Below are 20,768 nucleotides of genomic sequence, written 5' to 3'. Positions count from 1 at the left end.
GACCTTAAGCATGTTAAGATTACTAGAAAAGTGGAGCATATGGATGCTAAATGTTCCAAGCATGAAGTTGTTCGATATTTAAGATGAAAAGGTCTTTCTATACGCGTAATAATAGCATCCTCAAATTTGGCTGAATTAAAAAAAAAACATCAGGAAAACGTACAAATTCAATTTGATCAAAATGAAAACTATTTGATTAAATTCTCTATTACTAGACATTAATCCACAAAGTTCAAATATTTTTGAAAGCATTACCTTATTGTTAAAGTTAAATATTATGATGCCATTTTAACATTATTATTATTTATAATGATAAGTTTAATTTTATTAATTCAAAAAATACGTATTTAAATTAGAAATAAAAAATACGAGAACTGAATCTACAATTATTTATGGGCTCTAGAAAAATACAATTTAAATAATCTTTTTTTTTTGTTCGATGTTTAAATTTTTACTCAATTCTCGCACTGTTTATTTCATAATTATTTAAATGCAAATAACAGAAGCTCGATTTGAGCTTCTCGCCAACAAAATACGCAAATTTATATTTATAACTAGAACATTAGACCTTTTTTTGACAATAGATAATGCCTTGAAAAATATAGTAAAAATTGTAAACATTCATGCGTTACAAAGAGAGATTCGATAAACTAGATTAGATCACATCGGAATCCCACCCCTGGTAATTTTAATCATGCTCATAACTAGAAGCCTAGTTTCGCAAAGTGAAATCAACATACCTTCAGCTTTTCTAAGCCCATGGCATGTTTGACATCAACCGTCAAAATTTCAAAACAGTAACATCTGACATTTCGTACCCCACCTAGTCGACATTTCGTACCATATATACTCTGTATTTTTTAACCCAAATTTGAGAAATATCTGAATCCCTACCGAGGTACAGTGACCACTGTTTGTACTTGTAATGGTCCCACGCTCCTTGTTAATAATTGATTTTTAGGCGAAATTTTTACAAACCAACATGTAAAAATGGGAAAGGCTAACGAAAAGTTACGAAAATACAACTTAGAGTTGGATGATTCCGATTGGGCTAAAGGTGTGCTATATCATAAATATGTTATAAGTTTATTTTAACAAATATTTAGCATTGCTGGAATTTCTGGGTATACGCAGAAGGGATTTCTGCGTATTTTTAGATTATGTAACATCATGTGTCAGCCTAAAAATACACAGGATTCACAACTACGCGTGTAAGGAATATCTGCGTTCTGCTACCACTGTGTCCATGTTATTATATTTATGTTGAACCCAGTGAAAACACACACATTCTGCCTGAGAATACTCTGAGATTTCTATCGGTAGGGTATTGATAATTCTTCTTGATTCTCCACAAAGAGGGTTATATCAATGTTTATTAAAAGCAATAGTATTCTTTCTGTCGATAAAAATTTATCAAATCAGAAAGCGATTTTTATGGCCAAAAATAAAAATTTCATTTTTCATTTTTAGTTTCCAAATAGAAGCGGAATATAAAAGACACGCAAAGTTTTCCAAACAAAGTATAGCAAACATGACACTCGTCACTTCCTGTAGATTTGTTGTTGTTCTATGGGAAATGACTCCTCTTATTAATATTGCAGTTTTAACTCGAGTTTTAATGTCGACCTGTGTTATGAATTAGTATAGGAAAAACAATAACTGAGAATATTTTTCTTTTTTTTAGGTTGAAAAAATCTCTAATGACGTATGGAGACAAATTTACAGCAAAAGAGGTAAATGATGCCTACGATCTCATGTACATTGATGACAAAGGAAAGATCGACACCGAGAGTCTTATCAACATGTTGCTTGGTACTGGTGAGGATGAAGAAGAAACATAATCAAGAATTCATAGCTTCAAAAATTATATGTGCATGTGGTTAAATATATTATAAAATTATATACGAAGCCGAGCAGACGATTTAGATGATTTCACTTGAGAGGAACAGCAATCCTATATGTTAAAGATGCCTTACAGATATCATTAACACATCTTTAAGACATTGTTTTCTTAAGTACTACATTAAAGATAAGGTGGGGATTGCTCTTGCCGTATATTTTTTTCAAAATTTTTTAGTAGTAGGCTCTGTGAACCTTAGTTTTCGTGGGTAACTTAAAACTCCATCCACCAAGAGGGCGCATTTATCAGCCCGGTTTCTAAACTTTTTTTAAGCGGAATGAGCAATATCCGACCTCATTTTTGACAATATATACTAATGAAAATCTTAGATATACGTCCGTATTATAGGTTCTAACTTTTTTTAGACGAATCTAGCGTCTGCATGCAAATTTAAGATCGTCTTCACGACATTGTCACTGTATCTATGCTCGTGTCCTTGAGATGTCTGGAATTTTTAGTGAATTTATTTGTTTATTATTATTTTGAAAAATTATTATTATTATAACAGTTAATAATAAAAGTCTCTATTTGTAGATTACAATTATTAATTTGATAATTATTAATGTGAAAATTCATACATGGGCCCTGTTTAAGTACCCAGATGGATATTTTCAGGAAGTTAAATTAGAATAAATTTCTACATTTATTATGCTAGGTACTACAGTAAGCACTAGATCGCGCTGACAGATAGATGCTTACAATAAAATCAGAAGAACTTTTTTTTCTCAGACATTCGCGATTTGAAAAAGTGTTACACAATAATTAATTTTCACCACGCCCCCCCCCCTACTCTCATCTAAAAGACTATGTAATTTATGCACAGCTTCTAAACACCTTCTCAAATTTTTTTTCTCACTGTGTGAATTAGAGAATACTTAAGAGAAGAGTTATACTCCAAAAAAGTGATGTGGGTGTATTCAAAGTTAAAAATATTATAATTGAAGAAGCAGTACCACACAAATGTAAACATATATGAAACCATGCAGAAATGTATATTTTATATATCATGAGAAAAACATGTAAAAATACCTTTTATTTCTTGTAGAAATTTTGGAAATTGAATAAAACTGTGTAGTTACGATATACGATGGATTATAAGGGAAGTTTATAGTTTATAGTCAAGTTATATAGTTTATGAAAAAAGTTATATATAGCAGATATACATGCGTCTTCTTTGACAGTTTTGAAAAAACGCTATAAATTTTTTCAATTTTCAAATTGTAATTTCCAATTGGCACTCCATTTCATGTAAAGTGTTGGTAAGTATTGAATCCCTCTCTTTCGATCTACCGTACACGTAATTTACTGACAGTACAGAAGATGGGCTCTTATTACATGAAGTATAAAATAGTTTTATTTGGGAATCACTCACCACTGCATTAAAGCAAGGATTATGCATGTTCCAATTAGAGCAAAGTTTGACCTGTACCGATAATACAGTGGTGGGGCTCTTATTATTAGGAAAACTTCGGTTCATTTGGTATCGAACCGAGGGGCCTATGACAAAGCCAACTAATGCGCTGAATATGGACGAGCTGAATACTGTTGCAATAATTAATGAAAAGTCGCGGACAAATTCATTTCATTTCATTTATTAAATAATCCAACAGTGTTTAGACCAATTAAAGGATACTTAAAACTGTGCATATAGTTTCTTAATCGCAGTGACAAGTTAGGGTATCATAATTTGTTATGCTATCTATTTCACGTAGGCCTCAGGGGCAGTTAGACATCTCGTTTTATATTCTCCATTGTGCTGTATGAATTATTTTTTGGAGCTCCTTAATACTCGTCTTCTTTGTTTAATTCCCTTAGGTATTATTTAGTACAATTTTAATCCTCTTTAAGTCTCTTCAAAATTTTTGCAGTATTTTTCAAGTTCTCATTTACATCTTTTATAATCTCTACAAAATTTTAAGTTCAACTTCAATACTCTAAAAACTGTGCGATAATTTAAAATTCTATTTATATGTATCAAATATAAAATTATTGAAACTACCATTGAAAATTTACTAAAATATTATTGAATAACTATTTTTAAATATGTAAAATTATTACTATTTATAAAATAATAATGTGACCATTCATTAAAATTTACTGCATGTTATAATGTGAGAATATTTATTCTAGTTCTGTTTGGTTGATAGACAATCTAACAGACACTACATTATCCATATTTATATAAATACGAACATACATGTATTTACAATATGTTGCAACAATAATATATAAGGCATGTTGACATGAAAATAATTTTTATTAACTTTGCATCACACGAAAATATTTAAAAGTGATATAATGATATTTATTTGACGATAAGATTAATTTTCGGTATAGAAAATAATTATTAGATACGATAGTTCGAAGCAAGTGGATTTGTTCCTACATATCAAAAAATGAATTATTTAATAATTAATAAATAAATAATAGAAAATTAATTTATAATTAATTAATAGTTTATCAATCATTAATAAATAATAAATCAATAATTAATTCATAATAATTAATGTGCTCGCACGAATTTTTGGCAGTAGTTACCGGTAACGCTTCTATTTCAAATGGTTTTTTCATGTATTTGTTTATGATTTTTTACAATAAAAAATACTTGTAACACAAATAAAATTTACAATATAATTGTAAATTGTAATCAACAAAAAAGAATATTTTTCTACCCAAAGAGGCGACTTAACAAAAAAATTAATCAATTTTTTACCAAATGCTTTTATTTTTAACTTTTACAATAGACATTATGAAGTTTAAACCAAACAGTTTATTCTTATACTTAAATGTTGAATTTTAAAACCGAAAAGATGAATTTTCTGAAAATTTTATAATTTTTAACATAAAAGTCGACGGTCAGTCAAACCCTGGCCCGAGTATGAACAGGCCTTCGGATAAACTTTGGTTAAATGTTACGAAACGACCGTAAAAGTGTAGCCGGCCCGAAAAAGTTGGCCTGTACGTCTTTTAAATTATAAACTTTAATCTCAAATGTACAAAAATGAAAAAGCTTTTTTAATTTGTGACACAAAATCATAATTAAAAATTTCCAATTGAAATTTAATTATTTTAAATTTCCTATCTAATAATATTTTTTAAGTGAATAACCTATACAATTTAAAATTAAAATTATAGAAATATTTTTTTATATTTTAAATTTGCCTTTCAATGTTTTCATAAATTAATAAATAAATATGATAAACAAAATGGTAATTTTTTCTGTGTTAAAATTTTCTGAAGTTCACACAGTAACATTAGTTAAAGATACTCCAATATTGCATAATAAACATAAACTATATAATGGTGAAGAAATTTCTTCGTGAAATTATTATTGTTAATATTAGTAATAAAGTTAATAAGAAAATGCATTACTGAGGAATTTTTCTACTTTTCCAACATTTTCAACAACTTTTTCGTTGTCAAATACCCAAATAATGCATATGTTTATTTAATTTGTTTGAAGGATCATGGAATGTATCAACTAATCATGAATTTTGCTGAAAATATCATGAAGTTTTCAATTCAAAGGACTGACATAAAAAAAAAACGAATTTTTCCGTCCCCAGATGCTCGAATGATGCGTTTGTATGTTAAATTTGTTAAAAGAAATCATAAAATATATCAACTAATCATAAATGTTGCTGAGTTTATTATGAATATCCCAGCGAAAAAGTCTGAAATCGTAAAAAATAATTGTTGCGTTGACAAATGCCCCAGTAATGCATTTGTTTATTAAATTTGTTGAAAAAATCATAAAATTGAACAAAAAATTATTAATTTTGCTGAAATTATCATGAAGTTCCTAATTTAAAAAGTTGACATCGAATTTTTATGACAACAAATGCGTGATTGATGCTCTTTTCATTAGATTTGTTTGAAATAATCATTTAATTACTCAACTAATTATGCATGTTTCTTAAATTGTCATCAAGTTCCCAATTGAAAGGACTAAAAAAAAGAATTTTACTGCCGTTAAAGATGTTTTTATGAAAATTTCTTGAGATATAACTTAATAACCATAAAATTATGGGAAATCGTAGAAAAAATTCTTTCAACAAATAATTTGTTCATAAATTTTTTGTCATTATATAATATTTGCACATTTTTTAATAATTTTACTCATAAGATTAGGCCACCTCAACAATCTATCTGTTATTCAGGAGCAACGGGAACTTCAAATCATTTAGCGAAGTTTTTGTAACCAAACTTCAAGTGCTTTGATAGCGAAGTGGTTAGAGTACGCGGTAAAATAGACTAGTTTAAGTAGTTTAGACAGGGTTCGAGTCCTCGGCGAGTGCGATTTTTTAAAACGTGCGATTATATGTGTAAGTAACTGTTTGTACGAATGATGAATTGAATAATGATGAAAAATGAAAATTATATAATAATAATTTTAAAAATAACTTTTTTTAAAATTATTATTAAAAATTAAATTTAACTAATTATTGTAATTACATTTTAAAACAAATTTTAATTGTATACATTTTTTAAAAATTATTTATGTCGAAGGTTGGGCCGGCATCATCTAAATAGGTGGTCCGTATATGGGTCCAAATGTCGGGCCGGCGTGGAGAAGCCAAAGGCGGTTGACCGGTATCATTTACCTGGTAAGCCCAACCAGTGGTGCACAAAGCTTTCCCGACCGCCCGACGCTTGGCCCGACCGTGGGCCGGCGGTCAATTTGCACCTGGGATAACGCATTCATATTAAAATATGTAAGAAGCATTGAATAGAGGATCTACGATAATGTAATAAGTATTTCATTAAGTCCGTTTCAAGACCGCCAAACATACAAAAATAGAAATTTATGCACATTTTGAGTAGTAGTTAAATAGTACTTGTATTATATTGAATTAATCCTCATCAGATCCTCCTGAGGTATCCGAAGCTAGAGAATTTAAGAAAATAAAAGGAAGACTTAGTTAGTTGGCCATCACACGGAGAAACTTACAGTTATAAAATTTGATAGTATAACATTTATTTGTACAAAACGACAAAATCAAGCCAGGATATAGAGTCGCTATTACAAGAATTACTATTGTGAATATTAAGTTCTAACCTTACTATGTTTATTGAAATATAAAATAAATTATTAAATAATTGCACTTATACCAAACGAAACTTCTTATAATCCCTAGGACAGACTGTGAAGTTTAAAAAACACAATAGTAAAGACATTCCATCTAAGTTCTTTCTACGCATTTCTAATTTTTCCCATAGAAAATAGGAAAAACTGCCATGGTCGAAAGAAAAGAGTCATGAACTTCGGCGCGTGTAATGAAGTCATTCCGTACTGAATCGCGAAGCACTATATTCAATTGTTTTTCCTTTCATTGCACCTTCTCATTGAAAATGGTAATTTTTCTTACCTGTTTTCAAACCTATGTTATTTTGACTGCTATTGGTTGCAGCTACGGTTTTATCATTTAATTTGTGAATATCACTTTTTTCAACTCCAATCTGCTATCAAAAATATGCATTTTCCTAACTATAAATGGCGATTATTAGGTTTGTAGTATATTTATAAATGAAGTGGAAAATGTATTTCTTCGTATGAATGCGTCAATAATACTATTTTCTCAGCTATATCCAGATTGCCATCGAACTTTTGTAAAGATCAATATTATAATGCCAAATTATATGAACAAGAATTTCTCCGTGCAGAGGTGGATATTGCCCATTTACCTTCCAGTTTAGAAATTTCAAAAACTTTTTTTGGCACTTTTTGATAGCATCACACAAGTATTTCGCTGAGGAGTATCAGACTACAGATCAGTATTCAAGTTTTAATCGAACTAGGGCAAAGTATAGAGAGGTTATTGCAAACGGATTTTTAAATGAGCGACATGTTCGAATTAGGAATCCGTATACACTATTCGCCTCTCTAAACACAATTTCACAAAGATATTAGGATTTTCTTGTAATTTTAAACAGTCCTAAAAATTAACAATAGGAAAAAACTTAGTATCGTCAGCGTAGAAAAGGATGTATACGGTAATCTATTATTCTACCTAATATGCGACTATGGTTTATAAAGTAAGGATAGTAAATTTGAGCATGTATATCTATGTGAAACAAATCCGTGCTGAGAGGTAGATAGGATTTGAGTTAAATATGACCAAAGAATATCACATATCGACGGGCGAGTGGAAAAACGTAGTGTCTGATTTTTGTTTCAAGAAACGTCGTACCTGGCCACGGTTCCAATACATGTCGTAGCTAGCTTGTGGTTCAACAGACGTCGTATTTCGCTCGCAAATTCAAAAGACGTCGTATCTCGTTGACCGCCCAAGAGACGTCGTGCCTTTCTCGCGGTTCAAAAAACGTCGTATCTTATTCACTATTTCGAAGACTTCGTACTTCTTTCGTGGTTCAAAAAACGTCGTATCTTGCTCGCTGTTCAGAAGACGTCGTACCCCGCCCACTGTTTGCGAGAAGTCGTATGCAGCCAAGTGTCCACGTTGGTCGACTATAGAGCCCAGTTCGTGCGCTATATAAATTTTTTCTATTTTAAGTACCTGATGTGTAATTGTAACATTATTTACTTATTTTTAACTGAATGATACGGCATGTATTGGAACCGTGGCCAGATACGACGTCTCTTGAAACAAAAATAAGACACTACGTTTTTCCACTCACCCGTCGATATGCACATCTCCAATACAGTTGAGAAATTTGATAGACAACTAGGAATTAAGTCTATACCGGCAGTGAATTTATTTGTAAGTCTACACAGATTGGCCATTAATTCTTCATTAAATATTTCAATGCTTTCTCCAAGATAATATTGTGGGTTTGTGTCAGTTACTAAATCAAAAAATTCTTTTGATTGATGTACTCTTTTAAATAAATCCGCAAATGCATCAACGAATTTTTATGGATTAGTAAGATCATTGCCTTCATACTGCATAATTACTGGTATTCTTGAGACTTTTTTGAGGTTATAAATGTATGATCGAAATCTATTGGGTGAGTCAAAAAAGTTATTTTCAACATTTATTTGGTAATCATCGTATAGTACGCGAGCCTTGACCTTTATAATTGATCTCAGATATTTGAAAATATTAAAGTAGTATACGTTTTTAGTATTCTTTTATTTCAATCTGTATTTATGTTTTTGTTTAATATCTCGGATAAGCAGTTCGGTATAACATGGTTGACACTAATTTATTATCAATGACTGTCGATAAAGACCAACCTCCTTATCTACAATTTCATATAACACATTGTAAAATTCGTCTAGTACGTTATTAACATTGCCTTCGGCATACAGAGACAACCAATTAACTAAGGCAAGACTTGAAGCAAAACCTGACAGATCTTTAATTCTAAATTTATAACGTTTCGAATTTCAAATTTATTGGCATCATTTGCTTTACAGATAATCGCAATATCCAGGTACCTGTTGTTTATGTTGTTAATATCATTATACTGATTAAGTTGATTTAGATCCTGACAAGCGATAAGCAGGGTTGCTTTTCTATCAGGAGTACCTACGGATACAACATTTTTTAAATTTGGCATGTTAAATTTGCAGACAATTAATAATTTATTATTCCAAATCGACTGTAAGCCAGTCATGGCACCAAAAAATGTTCCAACTACCGGAACTGTTATATCTGGAGGAATGTAGGTGCCCATTCTTATACATGGAATACCCTCAATGACAACCTTTATTGAACTTATGTTATCTCTATACACGACACTTATGATCGAGCTTAAATGTAACTGGCCTGAGATAAATATAGATTTTAAGGCAACTAGTACACAAACACCTCCTTTATCTAACCTGTCTTCTCTATAAACATCAAAAAGATTAGAATAAAAATACCCAGAATTGTGTACCTGAGGTTTGAGCCAAGTTAAAAAAAATATAAATAAATAATTTTTTTTCATTACCACGCTATAGGCTTCAACAAAAAGAACGAGAATTGATATTATAAAAATTTCGATCGAAAATATTTTCCACCAAAATTGTCGAGAATTTTTTTTTCATTGCTACTCTATAAGCTTCAATAAAAACAACCAGAATTGTTTTTAACAAAAATTCAATAGAAAAATTTTCCACTAAAATTTCCGATAAAATTTTTCCAATAAAATTTCCGATAAAACTTTTTTGACATTACTAAGCTATAGGCTTCAATAAGAACAAAAATAATTGTTATTAACAAAATAAGAATTTTTCACAAAGTTTGTGTGGAAGGTATGAGCGGAGTGTGAGGGTGGAAGTCCAGGAGGTGGGTACATTGGGAAGATAGAAATTAATTTACATTGTAGTTGGGGGGTGGGATTTGGCTAAATAGGGAAAGTGAAGTTAGGTTTGCAAGGGAGATGGGTAGTTTTGTGTTTAGGTTTTTGGGCCTTCATGGCGGGCAAGGGTGGATCTTGTAGTGATGGGGGATGTTAGGGGTGAGAAAAGGGTGATTAAAGGGGATTTGAGAGATGAAATAGGGCAAAGAAACTGAAATTTTAGGGCGGTAAGCGGCAGCAGCCTTAAGTGACATCTGTGGGCGGCAGTGAGTACTTTTGTGTGTGGATAGGTTACAGTTACCGACGAACGAGTGGGAGGTGTGCAGCGAGAGTACTGGTAGTGCTGGTAGTGAAGTAGACGGGGAGGAAATTTCCTGAGGGACAAGACGGCAGGTTGTGCGTAGCCCGGTGTCAAGTGGCGCGTCCGGGAGGGGGAAAAATCGGAGCGTAAGAAGCGATCAGGCAAGGGAGAGAGCGTCCAGTTCAAGTGAGGGGGAGGATCTCTTGAAGAGGAAAAGGGAAAGCAAAGAGAGTCCGGAGAAAAGCGCGCTAGAGAGTCCCTTTAAAAAAATCGTACGAACACGTAGGTCACCCCCCCCCCCCCTAAATGGAGGGGCAGACGGAGAAGGAGGCTATCGAGGTGAGATCAGAGGATTAAGGGAGAACGTAAGGGGGGCTATGGAGCAGATGGAATGTATGAGGGAGGTAAGAGATGAGAGATAGGGAAAGGAAGTAAAAGAGCTGAGGGGATAAGTAGAAGGATTGCAGAGGGAGTTAGTGTCGGTAAGAAAGAAAAAAGAGGATAAAATATAGGAGATGGAAGAAGATATTAGGATGTGGAAGGAAAGGGCGTCAAAAAGGCTGGAGAAGGTGGATGGCAGGTCGGGAATGGAAGCAGTGGATAGGGGAGAGGGTGAGAAGCAAGGTATTCGGGAGAAAGTGGAGCTCATGATAGAAGAGAAAGTGGGACAGCGTAGGAATGAAAAAGGAGGAGAGAGCGGACACGGAAAGGATAAGGGCAATGAAGTTGAGAATGGAGAGAAAAGAAAATGCAGATTGGAGAAATAATATAGTGATAAGAGGATTGAAGCTCAAGAGCGGGGAAGAAAGGGACGGGGTGGAAGCGCTGCTACAGAGCATAGGGTGGGTTAAAGGCAAGGTAGAGAAAGTTAGGATGGAAGGGAGAAAGGAGAATGAATGGCGGTGGTGGAATTGGAGAGCTAGGAAGAAAAATTGGGGTTAATGCGTAACAAAAATAGGATAAAGGACAATAAGGTTATTATCGATCAACATTTGACGAGGAAGGAAATTGATATTCAGAGAATGCTAAACGACAGGGCTAGGAAGGAGAAGAGCGAAGGGAGAGCAGTGAAAGTAGGGTATCGGAAAATGAAAATAGACGAGAAAATGTGGGTATTTGACGAGAAGAAGGAGGTGTTGAAGGAAATGCAGGGGAATTTGTTTCGAGGGAAGTAAGAGGGTGGGAGTAAAGCAGGGTGGAGGAATGTTAAAGGTGTTGTCCTGGAACGTAGCTGGGGTAAAAAAGAAAGATGAGGATTTTTGGAGGTATATTCAGGAATTTGATGTGATTGGACTGGTAGAGACTTGGGTAGAGAGAAAGGAATGGGATAGAGTAGAGCGAAAGTTGCCAATGGGGTATAGGTGGAGGCTACAGGAGGCGGTCAAAGTAAAAAGAAAAGGAAGGGCTAGTGGGGGAATCACAACAGGGGTTAGGGATGGATTAGAGGAAGTAGTTCATGGAGAGGGTGAGGTGGATGGCGTGCAAATGAGGGCTGTAAAGATAGAAGGGGTAATGTATAAGTTTGTGTGTGCAATAAGGATGGAATGAAAAGGATTAAACAAAGGGTAGAAAACTTACTAGGAGAGATAGATGAGGGTATGTTGGTAATCGGGGAAGACTCTAATGCGAGAATTGGGCGGGAAGGGGGCCTGTACCAGGAAAGGGAGAGCTTTGAAAGAAAATCGAACGATAAAATAATAAACAAAGAGGGGGAGATTCAAAGACACTGGATGGAGGATAGAGGGTGGGCGGTGGCGAATGATATTGTAAAAGAGAACGAAGAGGGAGAATACACGTATGTGAGAAAGAAGGGTGTATCGGTGATAGACTACGTGATTATGAATATGCAAGGGTTTGAGGAGATGGAGAAATTCGCAGTGGAAGGAAGGGTGGAATCAGACCATCAGCCATTGAGTATGTGGATACAGGGGGAGGCTGGCAAAAGGCAGGGTGGGGAAGAAGGGTCGTTAAGGTAGAGGGTATGATGGTCGAGAGAGGCCATAGAGAAGTATCAGGAGCAGTTGAGCAACGTGAGCTTTGACGGGAAGCCCGTGGTGAGAAATGGTAGGATCTACAAGAGAAAGTGAAAGGTTGTGTGCAAAAGAACGTATTCAGGCGGATTGGTAGGGGGAGTTAGGGTAGGAGGATTCAGAATATGGTTACTCGCATATGCAGATGACATCGTGCTGTTTGCAAAGAGCGATGAGGCTTTGAAGGAGATGATGAAAAGGTTGAGACGTTACTTGGACAAGAAGAGGTTATAGTTAAATGCGGACAAGTCGAAGGTTATGATGTTCAGGAAAGGAGGTGGGAAAGATGGGGAGGGGAGTGGAAGTGGAAGGGAAAAGCGGTACAGGAGGTGAAAGAGTTTGTGTACCTGGGCTTCCTGTTTCGAAGAAATGGGAGAGTGGATGGTCATATAAAAGAGAGAGTGAGAAAGGCAAATGTGCTGATTGAGGCAGGTGTGGGGGCTGGGGGAAGAGATTGTTCGCAGATGATTTTAAAGGAGAATGAAATTGTTTGATTCGCTAGTGATGAGTGTTTTATTTTACGGAGTGGAGGTGTGGGGTGTGAATGTAAGTGAGGAGGTAAATAGGGTACAGGAGAGGTATGTAAATTGGATACTGTGATTGGCAAGGAATACGCCAAACTATATTGTCAGGAGGGAGACAGGAAGAACGAGTTTGAGGATTATAACAGGGAGTCGAGCGTGTAAATATGAGGAGAAATTTTTGGAAGAGGGGGGAAGAAAATTGGTTGGGGAGTGTTGGTGGGACAAAGACAACAGGCGTAGTGGTGCAAAGATGGAGGTGGAAAGTGAAAGGTATTTTGGAACGAATGGATTGCAGGTGGATGAAGTTAGCAGAAAGCATGAGGAAGGAAGGTATATGATTTGGTTCAAAAGAATGGCATGGAGAAAGAGAAGGCAGAAAGAGAGGAGAGAATGAAAGAGTTAAAGTATAACGGAAACTATGCGTAGATTATGCAAAGGGAAAAAGCGCAATATTTGTGTAAGAAAGGAGAACAACGAAGTCATGAACTTATAGCGAGAATGAGGTGCGGTTGCTTGGAGAATTATAATAGGTTCTGGCTTTCTAGAAAGAAGAGAATGTGTGAATTGTGCGGGAAGGGGGATGCAAAATTGGAGTATTGGTTGGAGGAATAAGAAGAGGTGGAAAGGAGGGGGATAAGCATGGAGGTATTGTTGCGTGAACGGGGTGACAAAAGGGCAGTAGCATGGGTTACGGGGGTGTTGGGTAGTAAGATAGAGAAGGAAGGAGGAAGAGGAATGGAGAAGGAAAGATTGTAAATAGGAGAGGAAGTAGATGTAAGAGAAATGTAAATATTGTAAATAGTAGTTAAGTATTAGGTGTTAGCCGCGGAGACAGAGGCTGGTAATGCGAGCATAGCTACAAAAGAGCGAAATGCGTGCGAGGCGAGGCGCTTCCATAAAAGCAGTCAGAATTGTTATTAATGAAAATTGGATAGAAAATTTTTCACACCAACATTTTGGAGCAATTTGTTTTAGATTACTATGCTATAGGCTTAAAAAACAAAGAGAATTGTTATTAACAAAATTTCGATAGAGAATTCTTTCCACCAAAATTGTCGAGACTTGCTACTATATAGGCTTCAATAAAAACAACCAGAATTGTTATTAAAAAAATTTCAATTGAGAATTCTGACACAAAAGGTTTCGATAAAACTTTTTTACATTATTACGCAATAGGCTTCAATAAAAAGAAAGAGAATTGTTAATATAAAAATTTCGATAGAAAAATTTTTCCCCCAAAATTTTTTTTTCATTGCTACACAATAGGCTTCTAGAAAACAACCGGAATGGTTATTAACAAAATTTCGATAGAAAATTTGCTCCACCAAAATTTTCGAGCAATTTTTTTTTTCATTGCTGTGCTATAGGCTTCCATAAAAACAACCAGAATTGTTATTAACAAAATTTAGAGAAAATTTCTTTTCATTGCTACGCTATAGGTTTCAATAAAAACAAAGAGAATCGTTATTAACAAAATTTCCACGAAAAATTTTTTCCCCCAGAATTTTCGCAAATTTTGTTTTGCTACGCCATAGGGTTCGATAAAAACAAGGAGATTTTTGTTAAAAAAATTTGACAGAAAATATTTTCCACCAAATTTCTCGAGAATTTTGTTGCTATCCTACGCTATAGGGTTTCATACAAGAAAGCCGAATCGTCATTAACAAAACTTCGATTGAAAATTTATTCCGCCAACATTTTCCAGGAAGTATTTTTTTCTCATTGATATGCAATAGGCTTCCATAAAAACAATCAAAATTGTTATTAACATAATTTCGGTAAAAAATGTTTTCCACCTAAACTTTACAGAATTTTTCTTTAATCACTACGCTATAGGCTACCATAGAAACAACGATAATTGTTATTAACAAAATATCGCTTTAAAATCATTTCCACCAAAATTTTCGTGACAATTTTTTTACATTGCTGCGATATAGGCTCTAATATAAAGAACGAGAATTGTTAATAACTAAAATTTGATAGAAAATTTTTTCCACAAACATTTTCAAGGATTTTTTTTCATTGATTCGCTATAGGCTTCAAAAAAACAACGAGAATTTTATTAACAATATTTGGATAGAAAGTTTTTTCACCAAAATATTTGCGAACTTTTCTTACATTTCTACGCTTCAAGCTTTTATAAAAACAAAGAGAATCGTTAATAACAAAATTTCGACAAAAAATTTTCTGCACCAAAATTCTCGAGAATTTTTTTTATTGCTACTCTATAGGTTTCCATAAAAAATACCAGAATTATTATTAACAAAATTTTGATAGAAAATTTATTCCACCAAAATTTTCGAGAAAGTTCATTCTGGTTTTTTTTTGGCAGCCTATAGCGTATCATTGAAAAAAAATTGCGAAAATGTTTGTGGAAAAAATGTTGTACCGAAATTTTTTTAAAAACAATTATCTTTGTTTTAATCGAAGCCTATCGAGTAGCAATGAAAAAAACTAATTCTCGAGAATTTTGGAGAAAAAAATTTTCTATCGACATTTCGTTCATTACAATTTTATTTGTTTTTATGAAAGCCTATCGAGTAGCAATGTAAAAAAAATTCCGGAAAATTTTGGTGGAAAAAATTTTCTAACGAAATATTGTTAATAACAATTCTTATTGTTTTTATGGAAGCCTAATGCGTATAAATGAAAAAAAAACATCCTCGAAAATTTTGGCGGTGTAAATTTTTTATCGAAATTTTCTTAATGACAATTCTGGTTGCTTTTATGAAAGCCTATAGCGTAGCAATGAAACAAAAAATTTCCCGACAATTTTGGTGGAAAAAATTTTTGAAGGAAATTTTGTGAATAACAATTCTGGTTGTTTTTGTGGAAGCCTATTACGTATCAATGAAAAATAAACTTCCTCGAAAATTTTGGCGGTGTAAATTTTTTATCGAAATTTTCTTAATGACAATTCTGATTGTTTTCATTGAAGCCTATAGAGTAGAAATGTAAACAAAAATCCAGAAAACTTCAGTGGAAAAAATTTTCTAACGAAATTTTGTTCATAAAAATTTTGATTGTTTTTATGCAAGCCTATAGAGTAGCAATAAAAAATTTTCTCGAAAATTTTGGTGAAAAAAATTTGCTATCAAAATTTTGATAATAACAATTCTCGCTGTTTTTATTGAAGCCAATAGCGTAGAAATGTAATGAAAATGTTATCGAAAATTTTAGTGGAAAAAATTTTCTATTGTTATTTTGTTAATAACAATTTTGATTGTTTTTATGCAACCCTATAGAGTAGCAATAAAAAATTTTCTATCGAAAACTTTTTCAATAACAATTCTGGTTGTCTTATGGAAGCCTATAGGGTAGTAATGTAAAAAAAATGTTATCGAAAATTTAACTGGAAAAAATCTGCGATTGAAATTTGGTTAATACCAATTCTGGTTGTTTTTATGAAAGCCTATAGTATAGCAATGTTAAACACAATTTCTCGAGAATTTTGGTGGAAAAAATTTTGAGGGAAATTTTGTTTATAACAATTCTGGTTGTTTTTGTAGAAGCCTATTGCGTATCCATGAGAAAAAAACTTCCTCGGAAATTTTCGCGGAGTAAATTTTTTATCGAAATTTTGTTGATGACAATTCTGGTTGCTTTTATGAAAGCCTATAGCGTAGGAATGAAAAAAAATTCTCGAGAATTTTGGTGAAAAAAATGTTCTATCGAAATTTTGTTAATAACAATTCTCCTCGTTTTTATTGGAGTAATGTGAAAAAATGTAATCGAAAATTTAAGTGGAAAAAAACTGCGATTGAAATTTGGTTAATACCAATTCTGGTTATTTTTATGGAAGCCTATAGTGTTACATTGCTACACTATAGGCTTCCATAAAAATAACCAGAATTTTGTTGGAAAAAATTTTCTGGCGATATTTTGTTAATAAAAATTCTTCTTGTTTTTATTGAAGCTTATAGCGTAGGAATGAAAAAAAATTCTAGAAAATTTTAGTGGAAAAAATTTTCTATCGAAATTTTGGTAATAACAATTCTCGTCGTTTTAATGAAAAAAAACATCCTCGAAAATTTTGGCGGAATAAATTTTCTATCGAAATTTTGGTAATTACAATTCTGGTTGCTTTTATGAAAGCATATAGCGTAGGAGTGAAAAGCAAATATTCTTCAGAATTTTTGTGGAAACAATTTTCTATTGAAATTTTGTTAATAAAAATTCTCTTTGTTTTTATTGAAGCTTGTTATGCAGATACTAGGAAATCTGGAAGCGTTCTTAAAGATAAGTAATTCATACCAATTTATTATAATTTTACGAAAAAGAAGAAATTTTAAACCTAAAAACTACTTACTACTTTCTTTGAGTTTCTTTCTAAAATAGTTTGATTGACTTTTACGAGATGTTAGCTATAAAAGAAAAGGACCTCGTCGCTTGTAGAACTCGACTTACAGGGGTTTACGGTAGCCACTGGAGTTTTTGACTCAGTCGCTCTTTTTTGTAATTAAAAAGTTAAAAATTAATAATTAATCATTCTGAAATTCCCGATTTAAAAATTATATATTCAGAATGTTCGAATTATTCCGATTTCAACGATATGTAATTTGTCTATAAAGTTTGAAAATTGGGGAAGTAAGCAATATCAAATTGAATATTGAGCTAAAGTTTCTGCGATTAAACTTCTTCAAACTTTCAACTTTTCTAGGCAAGCAATGTATCATTGGAATCAGAAAATTTCGTAGATGCGGATTATGCTATTTTCAAATTGCTAATTGCAAAGTTTAAACTCTGTACATTTCCTTACTTTGAGCTGCTGTGGGCCAAAGATCCCTGCTGGGGTAACCTTATTCACACTGAGTTTGGTAAGCAAACAGACAAGTAGTAGAAAACATAAAGCCACCGTCACATTTTTTCACAATACCCTGCCGCCAAGGGGGACGCTTGACTGCTTCACTGCTTACACACCATGCTTCACGCGAGAGAATTAGAACCAGTTGAGAAAAATTAAAATGTGTTAATATGTTCATAAATTAAATTTCAATTGGTTGAATCAATTTCCTAACCTAATTTTGAGCTAATGAAAAGAAACTTAATAAAAATCGTTTAATATCTTCAATGCCATATCTTTAGGATTTTAGTTATTGAAAAAGCCTTAAATCTCAAAAGGGTCCTCGTAGGGGGGCCGAGTGACTGGGCCCGAGCTGGCTTCCCCCTCGGGAGCTGTCCGGCCCGGGGTGGCATTCCCCTGCCGGCGGCAACCTCAACGACCGGCGGTAGGGGGATGCTACCCAAGGCCGGGTAGCTCGGTAGGCTCCAAGATAGTGTCCCCTCTGTAAGCATGGGACTATTTTTTGACTTAGCATGAATGCCTTTCATTGTTCTGAGATTGAGACCTGTTACAATAACTGAAGTTTTAAAGGTATGACACAATTAAATTTAAATGACCTGAATCAATTTTGTCATATAATTTTCGAAATATGGAAAAAATGTTAATAAAAATCGGGTAATATTTTCACTAAATTTGCCCAAGAAAATACATTACTGGACTACTTTGCAGCGTAAAAAAATTGCAATAACTTTTCAAGTTATTAACCGATTTCTTTCAATCTTTTTCTAATGTTCTCGTCAAAGTTCACAAAATCTAACGCTGCCTATTAAAATTCGTTAATGAATTTTTAACTAAATTTTCCATTTTTCCGGCTTGGCTATAATTTTCTTATAATGGGAAGGTCGAGCGCGACAAGCCAACACATGCCCGCATCGCAGGCTGTCAAGTACCCCCTCTTGGGTTTAGGTATTATGAAAAGAATTTTAGGGTGGCGGCACTACCGCTCCCCAGGAAGAGCGAAAAAAGTTTGGGAATCGCTGTTCTAGACTCTAGTCTAGAGCAGCGATTCCCAAACTAGTGCCGACGGTCGGCGACCCGACCGCGGTCGGGGGAAGCCACCCCAGGCCGGGCAGCCCCCTAGGGGGGAAGCCAGCCAGGGGCCAGCTCCTCGGCAGCCCCCCTGCTATGAGAACCCTTTCATTGTCATGCGATTTAAGGCTGTTTCAATAAATTAAATCCTAAAGACGTGGCCCAATTCAATTCTAATTATCTGAATCATTTGCCTGATGTAATTTTAAGAAAATGAAAAAAAAGTTGATGAAAATCGGTTAACATTTTGAGCAATTAAGCACATCTTTAAGTACATGCAAAATTACATGAACTGTCAACTGGCATTGAAGATATTAACCGATTTTCATCAACTTTCTTTTCATTTGCTTAAAATCAGATTAGGAAATTGATTCAACTAATTAAAATTTAATTTATTCAAATTTTAACACATATTAATTTTTCTCAACCGGCTCTAATTCTATCGCGTGAAGCATGAAACCTCCCGCATGACCGACAGTCAAGTATCATTCTTGGGTTCTAGTAGAGTGAAAAAAATGGTAGGGTGGCGACCCTGCCCCTCCCTGAAAACTGAAAAAAAGTTTGGGAATCGCTGGTCTAGAGGATCTTCTTTCAGGGAACAGAGTATATATCCTTTGTATCAGTTTCCTAATAACTCTAAAAGAGGCTGGTCATGTATCTCGGTTTTGGGGAAAAATCCAAATAGAAAATCCTATAGTTTGAATATTTGTACTTTCTTAAAATTGTGTTTCCTTATAAAAATACTAAGAAATCCGGAAAAGTACTTAAAGATAAGTAATTCATATTAATTTATTATAATTTCACGATAAAAAAGAAATTTCATTCTTAAAAACTACAAATAATGCTGAGATCTTGAGCCGGTGGGAGGGGGGGGGACTCTCTTTTTATTATAAATTCAAAGATTTGGGCTTAAAATAAACAAACATAAAACTATATATATAAACACCATTTGGTTCGGTTTTGATTCCTCTAGAATCAAACCGAAGGGCCTATGACAAAGCCACCGAACGCGTCCTCGGGTTGCGGATAGAGGGTCCCTGTACCAAGGGTTTCTGCTGAATATGGTTACAAAAATAAATAGGCAGTCGCGGACAATTGTCCAGGGGTGGTTCCGAAGGAATTAACCCCCAAGCGGAGGTGTGAAAATCGTGCCGAAAGCTGAATGGCACCCGGGTGAGGTGTCTAGAACGGTGACTCTGGCATACCGGGCGACCTCTCAGAGTAAGCAGCCTTATCCTTGCATGCGGGGCTCTACAAAAATGAACGAAACCCTTTCCCTAGCTTCTCGTGGGAACAACAATGACAACTACAAACATAGTTGTAGTAGGTGCGGTTCAAAACAACAGAACGCGCAGGCCTCCCGACAATGGGTCGGCCAACAATGCCGACCAATCTAGAGCTGGGGGAGCCAATGAAAATGGATTCAATGCGATGGATCGGCGGGATCTCGTGACCTTTGGGTGGACGGAGCAACTGAATCACGACTTGCTAGACTGCTACGATGCGAGTGTGGCCGGTAAACGGGGTTACATGACACGGCTGCATGCTCTGTGGTGCGAGAAACACCCGGAGCTATCGCACTTTTCGCAGCAACGTCTGCGAAACCATGCTGAACTACTCCGTAAAAGAGGCTGTGTAAGCGGAACGCCTACTCTACCACAGCTAGAACAAGCCGATAACAAAGAAAGAGAGGCGACACTAAGACCAACCGCGGGCAGGCATCCAATAGATGAAGGCTGATCATAAGACCAAAAGACGAATGCATCAACTTGCTATAAAGATAGGTTGGGCAAGACAGTACGTGTCCCGCATTCAATGTGTGATTGACTACATCACATCTGGCAGGAATTTTACCGCCAAGGTTTGAAAGTTCGCGCGCGAACTCCGGACC

At 34.5% G+C, this 20,768-nt stretch overlaps 1 protein-coding gene across 1 annotated transcript in view; it reads left to right on the top strand.

Moving 5' to 3' along the window:
- Positions 1–2,983, top strand: part of LOC117166891 (myosin regulatory light chain 2-like) — a 144,914-nt gene extending 141,931 nt beyond the window's left edge. Inside the window, exon 5 of the mRNA XM_033351331.1 lies at positions 1,685–2,983. Coding sequence (XP_033207222.1) covers positions 1,685–1,841 — 157 coding nt within the window. The 3' untranslated portion in view covers positions 1,842–2,983. The remainder of the gene's footprint in view (positions 1–1,684) is intronic.
- The last annotated feature ends 17,785 nt before the right edge of the window (positions 2,984–20,768 follow it).

The sequence above is a fragment of the Belonocnema kinseyi genome, chromosome 1 (assembly GCF_010883055.1).
Source record: "Belonocnema kinseyi isolate 2016_QV_RU_SX_M_011 chromosome 1, B_treatae_v1, whole genome shotgun sequence".
NCBI lineage: Eukaryota > Metazoa > Arthropoda > Insecta > Hymenoptera > Cynipidae > Belonocnema > Belonocnema kinseyi.
The sequence above is the reverse complement of the archived record's forward strand: the minus strand, read 5'-3'. Positions and strand labels throughout refer to the sequence as shown.